At 44.2% G+C, this 19,251-nt stretch overlaps 1 protein-coding gene across 1 annotated transcript in view; it reads left to right on the top strand.

The window, feature by feature from the left end:
• The window catches only part of LOC106570436 (ral guanine nucleotide dissociation stimulator), a 76,116-nt gene that overhangs the window by 36,570 nt on the left and 20,295 nt on the right, over window positions 1-19,251 (top strand). Inside the window, exons 2-7 of the mRNA XM_014142779.3 lie at window positions 14,665-15,005; window positions 15,707-15,775; window positions 16,344-16,537; window positions 17,027-17,148; window positions 17,753-17,968; window positions 18,405-18,593. Of these exons, the coding sequence (XP_013998254.1) occupies window positions 14,665-15,005; window positions 15,707-15,775; window positions 16,344-16,537; window positions 17,027-17,148; window positions 17,753-17,968; window positions 18,405-18,593 (1,131 nt within the window). The remainder of the gene's footprint in view (window positions 1-14,664; window positions 15,006-15,706; window positions 15,776-16,343; window positions 16,538-17,026; window positions 17,149-17,752; window positions 17,969-18,404; window positions 18,594-19,251) is intronic.

The following is a 19,251-nucleotide window of genomic DNA, read 5'->3' as shown; positions in this document are numbered from 1 at the left end:
TTTTCAGTTTGAAACTCCTGTGTTAGCTCTTGCAGATTAGAAAAAGAACACTGTTGTTAAGCCTGTTTGTTCTATAGGTCATGCCTATAGATAAGGACCCAAACAGCTGAATGTAGTTGTTACCTTATCCTTAGGTCATAGGATCAGGGTGTTAATGGATTGCATATCACAACACATTGACAGCATTACATATGTTTCTAGGTCATATAAAGAAAAGGGAACATCCTCTGGTTTTGGCTGGTAGTTTTGGTTTTGTGCTGTGGTGGAAAAAGTAACCAATTGTCATACTTGAGTAAAAGTATAGATACCTTAATAGAAAGCTCTTAAAGTGAAAGTCAACTGGTAAAATACTACTTGAGTAAAAGTCAAAGTATTTGGTTTTAAATATACTTAAGTATCAAAAGTAAAAGTAATTGCTAAAATATACTTAAATATCAGAAGTAAAAGTATAAATCTTTTAAAATTCCTTATATTAAGCAAAGCACACTACTGTACACCACTGGTTTTGTGTGTATTCATTGCTGAATTCTCTCCGATCAGAAGCCTATAGTTCAGACATGACAAACCAAAGCAGAGTCTGCCCGGCACGGAGTCTGATAGAAACAGAGCTCCTTTTGTTGTCGTCACGTCATTGTTGTATTATCGATTGAGAGAACACTGAACAGCATAGAATGACAAAAAGGGCTGGACAATAGAAGGGACAGTGATTTAGAGTTGAAAGCGAGAGAGAGAGGGGGGATTGATTTAGGGCAGTGAAAAGGAGTGAATGGGAGTGGTGCTATAGAGGAAAGTAGATGAGAGAGCAGGGTTTGAAGAGGGCAGAATTGCAGAGGGATGTGAATGGAGGCCATATTGTGGTGACAGGGCTCTAAAGGGAGACTGAGGCTTGAGCAGTACAGTACTACAGCTGCACATCTGGACCCCAGCAGACCTAGTTCTTTATCTCCCTGTTTTCCCTTTAAACGTCCACCCCCGCAGAGGTCTGGCAGCTAGAGCTAGGTGTTGATATATGGCCATTGAGAGAACATAATCATTTAAAAAACAAGTTTACGTTACGCTCGATCTGATTATCAGACGGAAAAAGATGACACTTAAGTCTGGGGGAATTTACGGAACAGGGATGAAATATTTGCTAGCAATATGAAAATGTAAAATAAAGATTGGTCTCGAAATTCAACCCTGTGGTACCCGTTTTCCCCCTTAGTTGCTTCCAGTCCTCATTCCTCTCCTTCATGTTGTCATAGTAAAGTGTGACAGTGTTATTCTTACAGATTCCTGCACAGAGGAATGTGTGTGTGTGTGACTCAAAACAGAAGACGCAGGCTAGCAGCACACAGTGTTGTCACCAATATTATCCTATTATCTTACACCTTCCCAGTCATAGCCACAGCAATGAAAGAACTTGACCTTCTTCACCGACACCAAACAAAGGAGGGTGAAACACAAAGAGCCAACCTTGGGCTTGCTCCGGTTAGATTTCCAATGGCCACTCTGTGCTGTTTTAAAGGGAGTTCACTTCTGGTGATGGTATTACTCCTCCATGCTAACACTGGTCTAATAAATAGTTTTTGCGTGGGTGTCTTGCAGACAGACTCGCTCCTTTGGTCAGCTACAGATTGACAGTATCAATCCTTTCAAACCTAACTCCCACCGCTAAGAAGACTGATGGTGCCTTTTGGGTGAAATAAATACAGAGAGGATTTTCAGAGAGACCAACTTTTCAGGACTCTGTAAGCAAATGGGCACTAACACCCTCTTTCATTTATTCTACATTGCTGGAGTATTGATTTGGAATATTGCGTGCCAAATCATTTTAAGTAGCCTAAAATACATAAATGAGGACAAAACAAGAGTTGTCACAACAGACTGAATTAGATCAGTTTTTGCTTTGCTCAGTCCTCCCCCGGTTTGCATAGGTGTCCGCCTGATGTTTCATGTGCTGACTCTCACTGCTCTGTTAAAACCAGCAGCAACGTGTCACAACATACCAGGCCAGAACATACCAGGCCAGATATCCTGCTCCAACTTCGGACCAAAGCACACATTTATTTAATTGGAGGGTAATCATTTCCGTAGGAGATGAAGGGCTAGTGTGTGAGATGGAAAATGAAAAGTTCAACCCTGTGACCCTTTTGTTATCGTAGTACAGGATACAGGCGTTCAGTATGTTCCCTGACAAAATAACAGTTTAGAATATATATATCTATATCTATATCTATATATCTCTATATCTATATCCAGCACTACTACTTATATAATCGGGTTAGGAGAAGTCATTCAGTACAGGATCGAAAGCTTCATATTATTGAAGGACCAAAGGATATGGGATTCAATATTCTTTAGTTTCAAAAGGATACACAAGGATGTGCATGTGTGGCTAATTTGGATGTGTGTGTGTGCGCGCATGCATTAGAAAGCTAAATCAACCCCTAACACAGCATGGTGAAAGTGATCCAGCTGCTTAGCTGATGCACCAGGCAGTCCTCCTCTCTCTCCCCTCAGCCCCAGATTGTTGTGCCTGTCCCTGGGTCCAGCCCAGAGAGGACAGTGGGGCGTCTGTTGTTGTGACGTAGTGGGACCAGAGGGTATGCACACGGAGTGGTGACGGACTGACTGGCTCCTGAGGGAGGACAGGAGGGGGGATGTTAAAGCTATGAGCCTAGGGTCCTCACGGGACTTCAGACCACTTTAGAGATTGTCACAGCAGACGCCACCGGCATTAGCCACCAGCATTAGCCCTTTGCCAAAGAACTTCCCCTCTCTATCGCTCTCCTTACTCTCTCTCTGGCCTTCTCCTCCACATATGTAGCATACTCTAAAACCAAGAACTGATTCCATTGATGATACTTTGCCCACCCATACTGTACATGCTACACGTACCTGGATGGATAGTAGGAGTGTCCTTATTATAACCACATTAATACATTATAAACTGGGGGGTTCGAGCCCTGAATGCTGATTGGCTGACAGCCGTGGTATATCAGACCGTATACCATGGGTATGACAAAACATGTATTTTTACTGCTCTAATTATGTTGGTAACCAGTTTATAATAGCAATAAGGTGTTTGTGTTATATTGCCAATATACCACGCCCTAGGGGCGTTGTGACGTACCTAAGAATAGCACTTAGCTGTGGTATATTGGCCATATACCCCACCCCCTTAGGCCTTAGCTTAATTATAGCAACCATGAAAGTCATCCTGAGAGACGTGGCTGAAGTAGAATGAGAGAAGGAGAGAGGAGGGATTGAATGTGGCAGCCGTGGAGGGACTGAAAGCCACATATAAACAATCGGCCCGGGCCGATCAGAGATCTCAGTGGCACATGATATCATCGCTTCACTTCAAGGGCCATCAGGGTTCGTGAGAAGGGGGGTAGAGAGTGACTGTTGGCCACTGAGACATCAGTCTCTCTGGCAGGGAGGGCTGTTCTGTCCCTGACACACACCCCTTTGTTTGGTTTTTGGTTCAATCCATTCGTAGGTTGGTGGTAAGTGTAGTAATGTTAGGGCGATGTTGGCAAGAGGCATCCCAAAATGCACTCCCTTAACTTAAGTTAGGATTAAGTTAGCCAGCTAACTTAGATAAATGTTCAGATATAGCTCTTGATAGTTTTCTGGTTCATTAATAAAAGCAAAACTTTCTTATTGTTTTTTGTTGGGAGTGTTGAGTCAGTTATAGCATCCCAAAATATGAAGTTATTTCAGAATAGGAAAGTTAGGGCCAATGAATTGATTCTGTGTTGTGACATACCCCAAAGGACAGAGTATGTGGCTCTAAAATAAATACATACAGTGCCTTCGGAAAGTATTCAGACCTCTTTTCATCATTTTGTTAGGTTACAGCCTTATTCTAAAATAATCATTCTCAGCAATTTACACACAATACCCCATAAAGCGAAACCAGGTTTTTATAAATTCTTGCACATTTATTAAATATAAAAAACAGAAATACCTTATTTACTTAACTATTCAGACCCTTTGCTATGAGACTTGAAATTCAGCTCAGGTGCATCCTGTTTCCATTGATCATCCTTGAGATGTTTCTACAACTTGGAGTCCACCTGTGGTAAATTCAATTGATTGGACATGATTTGGAAAGGCACACACCTGTCTATATAAGTTCCCACAGTTGACAGTGCATGTCAGAGCAAAAACCAAGCCATGAGTGAGAAGGAATTGTCTGTAGAGCTCAGAGACAGAATTGTGTCGAGGCACAGATCTGGGTAAGGCTACCAAAATATTTCTGGGGCATTTGAAGGTCCCCAAGAACACAGTGACCTCCAAATGGTAGAAGTTTGGAACCAACAAAGACTCTTCTTAGAGCTGGCCGCCCGGCCAAACTGAGCAATTGGGGGAGAAGGGCCTTGGTCAGGGAGGTGACCAAGAACCCATTTGTCACTCTGACAGAGCTCCAGAGTTCCTCTGTGGAGATGGGAGAACCTTCCAGAAGGACAACCATCTCTGCAGCACTCCATTAATCAGGCCTTTATAGTAGAGTGGCTAGACGGAAGCCACTCCTCAGTAAAAGGCACATGACAGCTTGGAGTTTGCCAAAATGCACCTAAAGACTCTCAGACCATGAGAAACAAGATTCTCTGGTCTGATTAAACTCTTTGACCTGAATGCCAAGCATCACGACTGGAGGAAACCTTAAAATCAAATACAATTTTATTGGTCACATACACATGGTTAGCAGATGTTATTGCAAGTGTAGCGAAATATTTATAGACCTGGCACCATCCCTACGGTGAAGCATGGTTGTGGCAGCATCATGCTGTGGGGATGTTTTTCAGCAGCCGGGACTGCGAGACTAGCCAGGATCGAGGCAAAGATGAACAGAGCAAAGTACAGAGAGCCTCGATTAAAAACCTGCTCCAGAGCGCTCAGGACCTCAGACTGGGGCGAAGGTTTACCTTCCAACAGGACAACAACCCTAAGCACACAGCCAAGACACTGCAGGAGTGGCTTTGAGACAAGTCTCTGAATGTCCTTGAGTGGCACAGCCCGGACTTGAACCAGATCGAACATCTCTGGAGAGACCTGAAAATAGCTGTGCAGCGACGCTCCCCATCCAACCTGACAGAGCTTGAGAGGATCTGCAGAGCAGAATGGTAAAAACTCCCCAAATACAGGTGTGCCAAGATTGTAGCATCATACCCAAGAAGACTCTATGCTGTAATCGCTGCCAAAAGTACTGCAACAAAGTACTGAGTAAAGGGTCTGAATCCTTATGTAAATGTGATATTTTTGTTTTTTATAAATTTGCAATAATTTCTTAATGTGTTTTTGCTTCATTGTTATGGGTTATTGTGTGTAGATTGATGAGGGGAAAAAACTTTTTAGAATAAGGCTGTAACGTAACAAAATGGGGAAAAAGTCAAGGGGTCTGAATAATTTCTGAATGCACTGTATATAAACAAAAGGTTTCTCAATAAACTAACACTTATGACAATGTTATGATAACATTCATATGGTCTTTTCCACCACCAGTGCAGTCAGATTTGTTGCAAAATGTTTTCTGTATAGTTTGGGAAGGTTTTTGTCTGGTTTTCTTTCCAGTGCTATTTGGTCTGCAAGTGCAGGAATTTGTGTGCCAGGATGCCTGTGTGTAGGAAACTGGGTACTTGAGCTGATGAACACTCTTAAGAAACACACAAACATTTGCACACACACACACAAAAACCTATTTTAGACTAGTGGGGATTACACTCAGTGTGTGTGTGCATACTTGTGTGTTCTCTGAGTGTTCATGTTATGTGCACGAGCCCCATTGTGGTTATGCTTCCAGATTACATTGAGGGAAAGGAACCAGGTCAAGCTTGGAGTGAATAGAAACTTTAGAGGGAAGAGAAAGAAAGAGATGTGGACAGAGTGTCTTACAGAGGGAAGAGAAAGAAAGAGAGATGTGGACAGATTGTCTTACAGAGGGAAGAGAAAGAAAGAGATGTGGACAGAGTGTCTTACAGAGGGAAGAGAAAGAAAGAGAGATGTGGACAGAGTGTCTTACAGAGGGAAGAGAAAGAAAGAGATGTGGACAGAGTGTCTTACAGAGGGAAGAGAAAGAAAGAGATGTGGACAGAGTGTCTTACAGAGGGAAGAGAAAGAAAGAGAGATGTGGACAGAGTGTCTTACAGAGGGAAGAGAAAGAAAGAGAGATGTGGACAGAGTGTCTTACAGAGGGAAGAGAAAGAAAGAGAGATGTGGACAGAGTGTCTTACAGAGGGAAGAGAAAGAAAGAGAGATGTGGACAGAGTGTCTTACAGAGGGAAGAGAAAGAAAGAGATGTGGACAGAGTGTCTTACAGAGGGAAGAGAAAGAAAGAGATGTGGACAGAGTGTCTTACAGAAAGAAAGAAAGAAAGAGAGATGTGGACAGAGTGTCTTACAGAGGGAAGAGAAAGAAAGAGATGTGGACAGAGTGTCTTACAGAGGGAAGAGAAAGAAAGAGATGTGGACAGAGTGTCTTACAGAGGGAAGAGAAAGAAAGAGATGTGGACAGAGTGTCTTACAGAAAGAAAGAAAGAGAGATGTGGACAGAGTGTCTTACAGAGGGAAGAGAAAGAAAGAGATGTGGACAGAGTGTCTTACAGAAAGAAAGAAAGAGAGATGTGGACAGAGTGTCTTACAGAGGGAAGAGAAAGAAAGAGAGATGTGGACAGAGTGTCTTACAGAGGGAAGAGAAAGAAAGAGAGATGTGGACAGAGTGTCTTACAGAGGGAAGAGAAAGAAAGAGAGATGTGGACAGAGTGTCTTACAGAGGGAAGAGAAAGAAAGAGATGTGGACAGAGTGTCTTACAGAAAGAAAGAAAGAGAGATGTGGACAGAGTGTCTTACAGAGGGAAGAGAAAGAAAGAGATGTGGACAGAGTGTCTTACAGAAAGAAAGAAAGAAAGAGAGATGTGGACAGAGTGTCTTACAGAGGGAAGAGAAAGAAAGAGATGTGGACAGAGTGTCTTACAGAGGGAAGAGAAAGAAAGAGATGTGGACAGAGTGTCTTACAGAAAGAAAGAAAGAGATGTGGACAGAGTGTCTTACAGAGGGAAGAGAAAGAAAGAGAGATGTGGACAGAGTGTCTTACAGAGGGAAGAGAAAGAAAGAGATGTGGACAGAGTGTCTTACAGAAAGAAAGAAAGAGATGTGGACAGAGTGTCTTACAGAGGGAAGAGAAAGAAAGAGATGTGGACAGAGTGTCTTACAGAGGGAAGAGAAAGAAAGAGATGTGGACAGAGTGTCTTACAGAAAGAAAGAAAGAGAGATGTGGACAGAGTGTCTTACAGAGGGAAGAGAAAGAAAGAGATGTGGACAGAGTGTCTTACAGAAAGAAAGAAAGAGAGATGTGGACAGAGTGTCTTAGAGGGAAGAGAAAGAAAGAGAGATGTGGACAGAGTGTCTTACAGAGGGAAGAGAAAGAAAGAGAGATGTGGACAGAGTGTCTTACAGAGGGAAGAGAAAGAAAGAGAGATGTGGACAGAGTGTCTTACAGAGGGAAGAGAAAGAAAGAGATGTGGACAGAGTGTCTTACAGAAAGAAAGAAAGAGAGATGTGGACAGAGTGTCTTACAGAGGGAAGAGAAAGAAAGAGATGTGGACAGAGTGTCTTACAGAAAGAAAGAAAGAAAGAGAGATGTGGACAGAGTGTCTTACAGAGGGAAGAGAAAGAAAGAGATGTGGACAGAGTGTCTTACAGAGGGAAGAGAAAGAAAGAGATGTGGACAGAGTGTCTTACAGAAAGAAAGAAAGAGATGTGGACAGAGTGTCTTACAGAGGGAAGAGAAAGAAAGAGAGATGTGGACAGAGTGTCTTACAGAGGGAAGAGAAAGAAAGAGATGTGGACAGAGTGTCTTACAGAAAGAAAGAAAGAGATGTGGACAGAGTGTCTTACAGAGGGAAGAGAAAGAAAGAGAGATGTGGACAGAGTGTCTTACAGAGGGAAGAGAAAGAAAGAGAGATGTGGACAGAGTGTCTTACAGAGGGAAGAGAAAGAAAGAGATGTGGACAGAGAAGAGACTATTTCCACATGTGTCTTACAGAGGGAGAGAGGAGATAATTAGGGAGGGGAAGAGAATGAGAGGAGAAAAGAGGGAGAGAGAGAGGGAGTGAGTGGTCAAAACACAGCTGTCTGGCTTTCTAGACTTACAGGAACTTTGCAACAACAAGGGAAATCCGTATAGCGGCCTTATCGAAACACTTCCTTACAGGAAGTTAATACAGTTATACTCTTACAGCATTTTGTTATTTACATTTGGTGGATTGCATCATGGGCTAAAACTCGACAAAACATACACTAGTGGTTTGTATTGGCACCTCAACAAAGTTTGCTCGGTGTCAACATGGATCCTTTCATGTGTCCATGACACCACCCTGTTGCTACCCATCCATTCGCCATCCATCTGTCCCTTCGTGTTTTTTCCTTTAAGTCCAGAGGAAGGATGTCATCCCTCTCTCTTGCCCTAGTACAGGACACACACACACCACTTGTCAGTGCTGATGAAGTAGACAAATGCAGACAGGCATAAGTGATTCTCATTACTAGAGCCATGAGTGTGTGTGCAGTGTGTGTGTGTGTGTGAGGTCCCGTCTTCCCATCTCACCCCCCTCTTAAGTCCCCGCGGAGCGGAGAGAAGTGCCTAAACTTCAAGCCTCCACTTGTAACCCCCCTGGGAAGTGTGTGTGTGTGTGAAACCTTCCTGGAATAGGCCACAATAACCCCCAGAATGGTCTCACAGCAGCACAACAGTCCTTATTCCCTTTAGTTAACGTCCTGTCCCCCTTAACCTCTCCCTCACTTTCTTTCTCTCTCCCTTTGTCTGCCCTCTTTCCTTTTCATCCTCTGTCTATCCCCCACCATCTCTCTCCCTCTCTCGATGGCGGCAGGCTGAGACGGCCTGTGGAGCGCCAGTGGAATGTCTGTCTGTAAATAATGAGAATAATGAGAGCAACCACACAAAAGAGACAGAGAGATGGAGAGAGAGATAGTGTCGAAGTAATCCACACGCTTTCAGGGTTGTCAGTTTCTTGTAGTTACTGTAGTTACTAAGGAAAGTCAGTTGGTCATTGTGAATAATGTTCTGTGTGTTTGTGTGGTGCAGTGTGTGAGTAAGCCAATTCCAAGCTAACTGTGGGGTCCTAGCAATCTGCTGTCTCACCCACTGGAGCCTGTTGATTGACAAGCGTTTCTTCATGTGCCTTTTCTTTGCCTGCAGTGTGTGTGTGTGTGTGTGTGTGTGTGTGTGTGTGTGTGTGTGTGTTTGTTTGTGTGCAGGATCTCCCTTATGTTGTCATAGTGACGTCCTAAACAGACCATACATGTATGTGTAGGTAAGTGTAACCAGCTGTGGGTATATCCTCACTGCATACATCCTATTCTGAAAGCAGTTGAAGCTCTTGACATACTCACACACAGTCAGGGGAAGATCTGACTGACTGTAGGCACGTAAGGTACTACACACACACACACACACACACACACACACACACACACACACACACACACACACACACACACACACACACACACACCCCTGTCTTCTGAACTAGGAAAGTCCCCTGATGGTTACTGCTATGTGTGTGTGTACTGTGTGTTAGACAGGAGGTTGGGGTTGAGGGGATAATAATACCATCCAATACGGAGCACTGGGCAATAACTTCTAACAGCTAACCGACATGGTTATGGAGACAAGGGGTGTTTTATGACCCTACTGTCACCCCAAGGGTAGACACACTGACATTTGGAACTTAGGAACCCCCTTAAACATGCCAAAATGGAACGATCCATCTACTGTGGAGTGTGGACAGCCAGCAACAAATTAGAGGAAATACATTTCATAGCAGGCAGATAGCTGCTTTTCAGAACAACATTCTCTCACACACACGTTTTGTTGTTCTATCCTCGTGGGGACCTAAAATTGATTTCCATTCAAAATCCTATTTTCCCAAACATGAACCATAACCCTAAATCTAACCCGAAACCTAACCCCCAACCCTAAACCCAAACCTAATTCTAACCCTAACCCTAATTCTAACCCTAACCTAATCACTAACCCCTAACCTAATCACTAAACCCAAACCTAATTCTAACCCTAACCTAATCACTAACCCCTAACCTAATCACTAAACCCAACCCTAATTCTAACCCTAACCTAATCTCTAACCCTAACCTAATCACTAACCCCTAACCTAATCACTAACCCCAACCCTAATTCTAACCCTAACCTAATCACTAACCCCTAACCTAATCACTAACCCCAACCCTAATTCTAACCCTAACCTAATCACTAACCCCTAACCTAATCACTAACCCCAACCCTAATTCTAACCCTAACCTAATCACTAACCTCAACCTTAATTCCTAAGCTTAAAATAGCCCTTGTCCTCATGGGGACATGGGGAAATGTACCCACGAGGGGGAATTTTCCTTGTTTTACTATCCTTGTGGGGACTTTGGGGGATTTTAGGTCCCCACAGGGCTAGAAGAACAAGACCACACACACACAGTGGAGTTGACAACTCTAACTCTCTGTGGAGTCAGAGTTATCTGGTGTGTGTTAGGTGACATGCCAGAACAGCCAGACAGTCCGGGGCCGGGACCAGACTACAGGGCAGACAGCCAGACAGGCCGGGGCCAGACAACAGGGCTGATAGACAGGCCAGGGCCGGGGCCAGACAACAGGGCTGATAGACAGGCCAGGGCCGGGACCAGACTACAGGGCAGACAGCCAGACAGGCCGGGGCCAGACAACAGGGCTGATAGACAGGCCAGGGCCGGGACCAGACAACAGGGCTGATAGACAGACAGGCCAGGGCCGGGACCAGACAACAGGGCTGACGGACGGACGGACGGACGGACGGACGGACGGACAACAGGGATGATAGACAGGCCAGGGCCGGGACCAGACAACAGGGCTGATAGATAGATAGACAGACAGGCCAGGGAGCAAGCAGGCAAAACAACAACAATGCAGAATCTGTGTCCGCTCTCCTTGAGCGATTACATTCCCTCACCCTGCCAAACACTTCTGTGTTTTCTTCTTATCCCCCTCATGTGGAAGAGGCGCTCTCTATTTCTCTCTCGCTCTCTCTTGCTCTCTCTCTTTGTTCTTGAAGTCATTTTACAATGGTACTGTGTATCATTATTTGAGTATAGTTTGTTTATCGACATGTCTGTAGACATTTGTCGTATGGACATCATGAAGATTCTATTGTCATCTGACATCAACCTTGATGTTGTCGTTAGGAAGAAGTATAAACACAAAAGGCAGCCTCTGCATGTCATCAGCATCCCGATGCTCCAAACAGCAGACTTTCTATATTTTGACACCAATAAATCCATCTGTTTAAAAATGAATTCGGTAATTGTCAACTTAGCAGCAAGCCAGGCAACTAAAAGCAATTTTCTAAACAATGTTTTGCTTCGTTATTAGCTAGCTGGCTAACCAGTTTAAATAATGACCAGAGGATAGCTGACAGCGTCTTAACTTTAGCTACTTTTTATTTATTATCACAGGAAAATAAACCCACAACAACATTATTGTTCTCAAGGTAATGGTGAGCTTACAGAAAATAGCATTACTGCCACAGTGTGACCAAATAGAAGTAGGTCATTCATCTGAGAATTTGACAACTCCTGCATCATCTTGTCACAGGAGGATTTGGTCTGGTTGCTGTGGCAGTCCGGTAACCGCAACAACGGACGTTGCAACAATCTCATAGACTTCAACTTTTTTCATGTCTGTGCATCAAGAAAACTGAGTCGCAGCCACTTTCTACAGACATTCAACCGGAGTATGAATAAAATGTTGTTGTCACATTCTCATTGTCTACAGACGTGTCGTTAGACCAAGTATAAACTGTCCTTAACATATCAAATTCTCCCAATCAAAGTCTTGAATAAAGACTATGGTGAGTTTTTATTAGTTGAATCGTTACTGCTTGGCTAGAATAAAAGCCTGCTCCATACAGGATGAGATTGCCCATCTTCGCTTTAGCATGTGAGATAAGTATGTATATTCTGACACATATAAAACTCAACGAGCGTATCGGTCAGGAGACTGACTGTTTATATAGTCATAGACACCACAGCAGGATAACATCTGTTCCAAGATCAGCCCCTTGGCTGACACTGATACTGCATGTGCAACACAGCACAAGCTCACGTTTTGGGTAAATATTTATACAACATGTTTTATGATATCTAATATTTTCCAGACGAGTTTCAGTCCGGCTCAAAACTTCCTCAACACGACCCAGAAAGGGAACGCAGGCTGTCTGCCTTCAGCTTCAGACTGTTGACCCACCCGATTGCGTGGGTGTCCCCTGTCCATGGTTTAATGAAATTGGATAGTTGAATGTGTGTCTTGGCAGTGGCTTTCGACATTGTGATCAAAACGTTCCATTGTGAAAAGGGACAACGGTACAGTGAATCAGTGCAACCTCAGATAAATGCAATCATCAATTTATTTAAACAATTTTTGAAACAAGTGCAAGCCTAAAGCAATAGCAGCTACTTTAACAACTGAACTATTTTCATATATCGTGAAAATATCACCCAGTGTGTCGGCAGGCAGCCATAATGTCCATCCTCTACAGCACAGCTGTTCAGTCCTCACTCTGTTTACGTCTGTCCGCTTCTGCTATCAGGCCTTATCCACATCCTGTATGCCATCCGATAACAAGGCCATACTCTGTGCTGTGCCCTGTGTTGTCGTGCTGGCGAGGCGAGCAGCTGGCCGAGGAACCAAAAACTACTGGGAACATGTCGTGGCATAACATTGCGTGCCAGAATTGTTTTTGGCCCGAGACTAAGGGGCTAGTTCAATTTTGAGAGTTATTGCGTTGGACTCTGATATAAAAAGAACCCATATTGAACAAGTGGTTACAGGATGATGGAGTGAGTATTGTTTGGCCAGACTGATATGGGTGTTAGTGCAACAAATCAACAGAAGGAGAGGGACCAAAGGCGTTGTGATGTGGTCTGTCACTGGAAAATGGAGTTGTTATAGCCTAGACCAAAGGCAAATAAAATCAATTCCTTCTAAAACTGTCACGCAATAATACCAATAACATGTGGCGGGGAATACTCCAATACTGTATTGCACAGCAATAGTCTATTAATCAATGGTTATATGTACTGTAGTATACAGCAATAGTATATAAATCAATGGTTATGTATTTTATTACACAGCAAAAGTCTATTAATCAATGGTTATATGTACTGTAGTATACAGCAATAGTATATAAATCAATAGTCATGTATTGCATTACACAGCAATAGTATATAAATCAATGGTTATGTATTGTATTACATAGCAACAATAGTCTATTAATCAATGGTTATATGTACTGTAGTATACAGCAATAGTATATAAATCAATAGTCATGTATTGCATTACACAGCAATAGTATATAAATCAATGGTTATGTATTGTATTACATAGCAACAATAGTCTATTAATCAATGGTTATATGTACTGTAGTATACAGCAATAGTATATAAATCAATAGTCATGTATTGCATTACACAGCAATAGTATATAAATCAATGGTTATGTATTGTATTACATAGCAACAATAGTATATAAATCAATGGTTATGTATTGTATTACATAGCAACAATAGTCTATTAATCAATGGTTATGTATTGTATTACATAGCAACAATAGTCTATTAATCAATGGTTATATGTACTGTATTACACAGAAACAATAATCAATCAATAAAATGTATTTATAAAGCCCTTTTTACATCAGCCGATATACAGAAACCCAGCCTAAAACCCCAAACAGCAAGCAATGCAGGTGTAGAAGCACGGTGGCTAGGAAAAGCTCCCTAGAAAGGCCAAAACCTAGGAAGAAACCTAGAGAGGAACCAGGCTCTGAGGGGTGGCCAGTCCTTTTCTGGCTGTGCCGGGTTGAGATTATAACAGTACATGGCCAAGATGTTCAAACGCTCATAGATGACTGGCAGAGTCAAATAATAACAATCACAGTGGTTGTAGAGGGTGCAATTGGTCAGCACCTCAGGAGTAAATGTCAGTTGGCTTTTCATAGTCGAGCATTCAGAGGTCGAGACAGCAGGTGTGGTAGAGAAAGAGAGTCACAAACAAGGAAAAACAAGGAAGCACGTCCGGTGAACAGGTCTGGGTTCCATAGCTGCAGGCAGAACAGTTGAAACTGGAGCAGCAGCACGACCAGGTGGACTGGGGATAGCAAGGAGTCATCATGCCAGGTAGTCCTGAGGCATGGTCCCAGGGCTCAGGTCTTACGGGAAGAGAGGGAGACAGAGAGAATTAGAGGGAGCATGCTTTGATTAATAATCAATGGTTATGTATCGTATTACACAGCAATAGTCTATTAATCAATGGTTATATGTACTGTATTACATAGCAATAGTCTATTAATCAATGGTTATATGTACTGTATTACATAGCAATAGTCTATTAATCAATGGTTATATGTACTGTATTACATAGCAATAGTCTATTAATCAATGGTTATATGTATTGCATCATTCAATGTGTAACTAAAGTAAAAGCCAGCTCCAATCTTTTAGAGAACTAGCTAAATTACTATGGACCAGGCTTCATTTGGTTTTCACGTGTGTCATAGCCCCTGGAAGTAAAAAAGACTGCGTATCTAAGCCTCCCTCTCGTTCCCTCTGTCTTCCAGAATACGACCCAGGAGATCGGTGAGGAGGTGGAGGATGGGGCGGTGTACACCATCACCCTGCGGAAGGTTCAGATGCTCCACCACCACCACCACCACCACCATCCTGGACATCACAGTGGCGGCAGCGGGGCTAGTAAGGGCCAGCGCTGGTTGGGTGTAGAGACGGACGCGGCCCTCAGCCTGTACGAGACGTGCAAGGTGCGCACCATCAAGGCAGGCACGCTGGAGAAGCTGGTGGAGTACATGGTCCGGGGCAACGATTCCACCTACGTCACCATCTTCCTCTGCACCTACCGCTCCTTCACCTCCACCAAGCAAGTCCTGGATCTACTGCTCAACAGGTGAGTAGAGGGAGGGCGGAGAGACAGAGGGCGTGATAGATGGATGAATTTACAGATGGATGGATAGATCCATCGGTTGATTGGTGGAAGAATTATAGGTGGATGGAAAATCTGGGTGGATGGAGATGCACATAAATTACAGGATGAATGGAGGATGGATGGATGGGTGGGTGGATGAGAGGATGGTTGGGTGGGTGGGTGGATGGATGGATGAGAGGATGGATGAGAGGATGGGTGGGTGGATGGGTGGGTGGATGAGAGGATGGGTGGGTGGGTGGATGAGAGGATGGATGGGTGGGTGGATGAGAGGATGGTTGGATGGGTGGGTGGGTGGATGAGAGGATGAGAGGATGGGTGGGTGGGTGGATGAGAGGATGGGTGGGTGGGTGGGTGGGTGGTTGGATGAGAGGGTGGGTGGGTGGTTGGATGAGAGGATGGATGGGTGGGTGGATGAGAGGATGGATGGGTGGGTGGGTGGATGGATGGATGGATGGATGGATGAGAGTATGGATGGATGGATGAGAGTATGGGTGGGTGGATGGATGGATGGATGGATGGGTGGATGGATGGGTGGGTGGGTGGGTGAATGGATGGATGGATGGATGGGTGGATGGATGGGTGGGTGGGTGGGTGGGTGGGTGAATGGATGGATGGATGGGTGGGTGGATGGATGACTAACAAACTGATTACTCTGTGTTCAGGTATGCCAAACTCCAGCTTGGATCAGAGGGCCACAGACTGACTCACGACGATCGTACAGAACTGAGGAAGTAAGTCTCTGACTCTGACACACATTGTGGACAATACATCTTACTCAAATAGCCTATTTTCAACACATACTGTACAGTAACAGAAGACCTTGTTAGACTTCATTTTCACATTTTGTTGCCTGGAATTTGTATTGCTTGCCTTATACCTATGACATTCTTCTGAGACAAGGAAGTCCTGAGATCCACCTTACAAACGTGTACATCTTTATTTCTCCATACCACCAGTACTATCCTGCTGGCATAAGCAGTTCTGCCATTGGGAACATTGGATATGTTTCTATTGTGTTCATATGGGTGTTGTATTGCGTTACAAAGTTCGTCATTGTCCTATATTTTGTGACCCATATCCTCAGGGGAAACATTTTTTATGTATCTCTTTCCTATCCTTCTCCGGTTTCATGGTAGCTAGTCCCTTTTTCTACTGTATCTTTCCTACCTCTCCACTCTCTTTTTCTCTCATTTCCACCCTCTTTTTTAAATCATTATTAAAGGTAATATGTCATCCAAACACCTGTGTTTAACTCTCTCTCTTTCACTCTCCTTTTTTGTCTCTCTCTCTCTTCCTCAGCACAATATCCTCCATCTTGGGGGCGTGGCTGGACCAGTATTCTGAGGACTTCTGGAAGCCTCCGGAGTACAGCTGCCTGCGACGGCTAATCTCCTACCTGCACCTCAACTTCCCAGGATCGGACCTGGAACGCCGTGCCTGCAACCTCCTGGCACACTTCCACCGCCGACAGCTCCAGGAGCCCGAGCACGAGTGTAAGATGACCGGCCGACTCCCAGCTGAACTTTTGACCTTTGACCCTAACCCCAGCTCCTCAACAGGAGCATGGAGAGTCCAAAGAATTAGTATTAGTGGAAGGCCACAGATGTTTCTGGTGGTACACCAAATCAGAGAACACTGTTGTTAGTCAATCCCTTAGGGAAAGTGTTACTGTGTGTGTGTGTGTGTGTGTGTGTGTGTGTGTGTGTGTGTGTGTGTGTGTGTGTGTGTGTGTGTGTGTGTGTGTGTGTGTGTGTGTGTGTGTGTGTGTGTGTGTGTGTGTGTGTGTGAGATGTGGTCGTGGGTGTCAGGAAGCAAAGTCGAACCAACACATACCTGTATTGTCTTACAATACTTCGATCCACATCTTCCCCGAAAGGTATATCTGAGTGTGTGGGCCCTCACTTCCTTACATTAAGTAGTTTACTAAACCCAGCCGTGTGTTTCATGTTATTTTGCTAATGAGTGGTGATGTTTTCCCTCAGTGCTGGAGCATGGTGGCTATCCGTTCACCCTACTGGAGGAGAATGGCTACGAGGATGAGCAGCTGGACTTCCTGAACTTTGACCCGGCGGTGGTGGCCGAGCAGTTCACCCTCATGGACGCGGTAGGATGCCAAAACATCACGAAACTCAAACTTTATTCCCAAATGCACATATTTGTGTACTAACAACATATAACAACATATCCTAATTAATAATTAACTCTGTCTTTGTTTGAGTTTTCTATGAAATTGTTGTCTATTATTTTCCATCGTGGTACTTTATAGTTTGAGTTGCTCTCTCATTGTTTTCGCAAAGTTCATGTGTATTTTTCCATGCCAGCGAGGCTCCTAGGATTTGATCGAAAATGAAAAATGAAACGCTTGGCCGGTCTTCAGGGGCTGTTAGATAAGACAGGAAGTGAGGACAGAAGACAGAGGGCTTTAGGCCCACATTGCTGTTGAGTTTCCGCTCATAAACAAATGTCACTCCAAAAGCTTTCCTACCGGCGTTTATTAGGAGACTTGTGTGCAGCAGGCAATTTTATCAACTGTCCTCACAGCATTCTGAAGTATCTGCCCGTTTCTGATTTCTCCCTCGCTTCTGCATCGGAGTGAAAACATGTTCATCTCATCCAAAATACATCACTGGTTGCAGCAAGAAACCAAGCCTCCATTTTGTTTGTCTTCCTCCAAACCCCCTCTTCTTTACTCCCCTTTTTCCTCATAGGAGCTCTTTAAGAAGGTGGTCCCCTACCACTGTCTGGGGAGTATTTGGTCGCAGCGGGACAAGAAGGGCAAGGAACACCTGGCGCCCACCATCCGTGCCACCGTCACCCAGTTCAACTGCGTCACCAACTGTGTCATCGCTACATGCCTGAGCGAGCGCTCGCTCAAACCCACGCAGCGTGCCAAGCTGGTGGAGCGCTGGATCGAAGTGGCCAGAGTGAGACACTGTTGTTAGCAGGAGTTGGTGTGGGATTACATTTTCACTTTAGTCATTTAGCAGACGCTCTTAGCCAGAGCAATTTAGTAGTGAGCACATACATTTTCCTACTTTCTTTTCCTACTGATCCCCCATGGGAATCAAACCCACAACCGTGGCGTTGCAAGTGCCATGCTTTACCAACTGAGCTACACGAGTAGAGCATGGTGTCCTTCCCCTTCAGTCCTGCAGAGGTGCAGTTTGTGTTGAGTAGCATGATGATTACAGTACCCAAAATGCTCTGTTCCAAAGAGTTGGTCTTATTTGAGTAAAACAATTCTGAAGCTTATCTAGTGGTGTTCTGTCTCCTTACCAATACATTGGATTGATTTGCCCCTGGTGCTGAATTGAGTCCACTGATATTGATCTGAATATTTACTGTCTTTTTTCTCTTCAGGAGTGTCGAATCCTGAAGAACTTTTCTTCACTGCGGGCTATCCTCTCTGCTCTGCAGTGCAACCCGGTCCACCGGCTGAAGAGGACATGGGACGAGGTGTCCAGGGAGAACTTCCGCATCTTCCACGAGTTGTCAGAAATCTTCTCTGACGAGAATAACCATTCACTCAGCAGAGAGCTGCTCATTAAGGTAGGGTGTGTGTGTGTGTGTGTGTGTGTGTGTGTGTGTTAGTGAAGGAGTACTCCTAGAAGGGAAACCCCATCACTCCACTGCCTGAAATCAGAGGACTACTGTAATCAGAGCAGTGTGTGTGTGTATATTTTTTTGCTAATGCTTTATTGATTCTGTCCCCCAAACACAGATGCGCTCTCACACATACACACTCTGACTATAGTAGTGCTCTGATTTCAGGCAGTTAGAGTGATGGAGTTTCCCTTGTGTGAGGTCACACAACTCTAGGGGTACTCCTGCTCTCACACTGACGGTGTCATCACCCAAGATCAGATGACAGTGTTACCCTGCAGTAGCATCATGGTGTAACAGGGTGTGGTCACACACTACCCTGCAGTAGCATCATTGGGTGACAGGGCATGTGCATGCGAGTGTGACGCACTTGGAGATGGAATAAAAGGACATCCTGAAAGTCATTTCCAGCACATAAAAACACAAAGTATGGGATTTTGTCGTCTGGAGTTTCCTATCTTAGTTCAATATCTTGGTGAGATATTTGGTCATCTTCCCAATGAGAAGAGTTCTTAGCTAACAATGTAATGCGCTTTGGACACTTGGCAGCATGATTCATATAGCCAATCCATTATCAACTGTTATGGAACAGCACAGAACAGTG

This window comes from Salmo salar, chromosome 01 (assembly GCF_965601325.2).
Source record: "Salmo salar chromosome 01, fSalSal1, whole genome shotgun sequence".
Taxonomy (NCBI): Eukaryota; Metazoa; Chordata; class Actinopteri; order Salmoniformes; family Salmonidae; genus Salmo; species Salmo salar.
The sequence above is the reverse complement of the archived record's forward strand: the minus strand, read 5'-3'. Positions and strand labels throughout refer to the sequence as shown.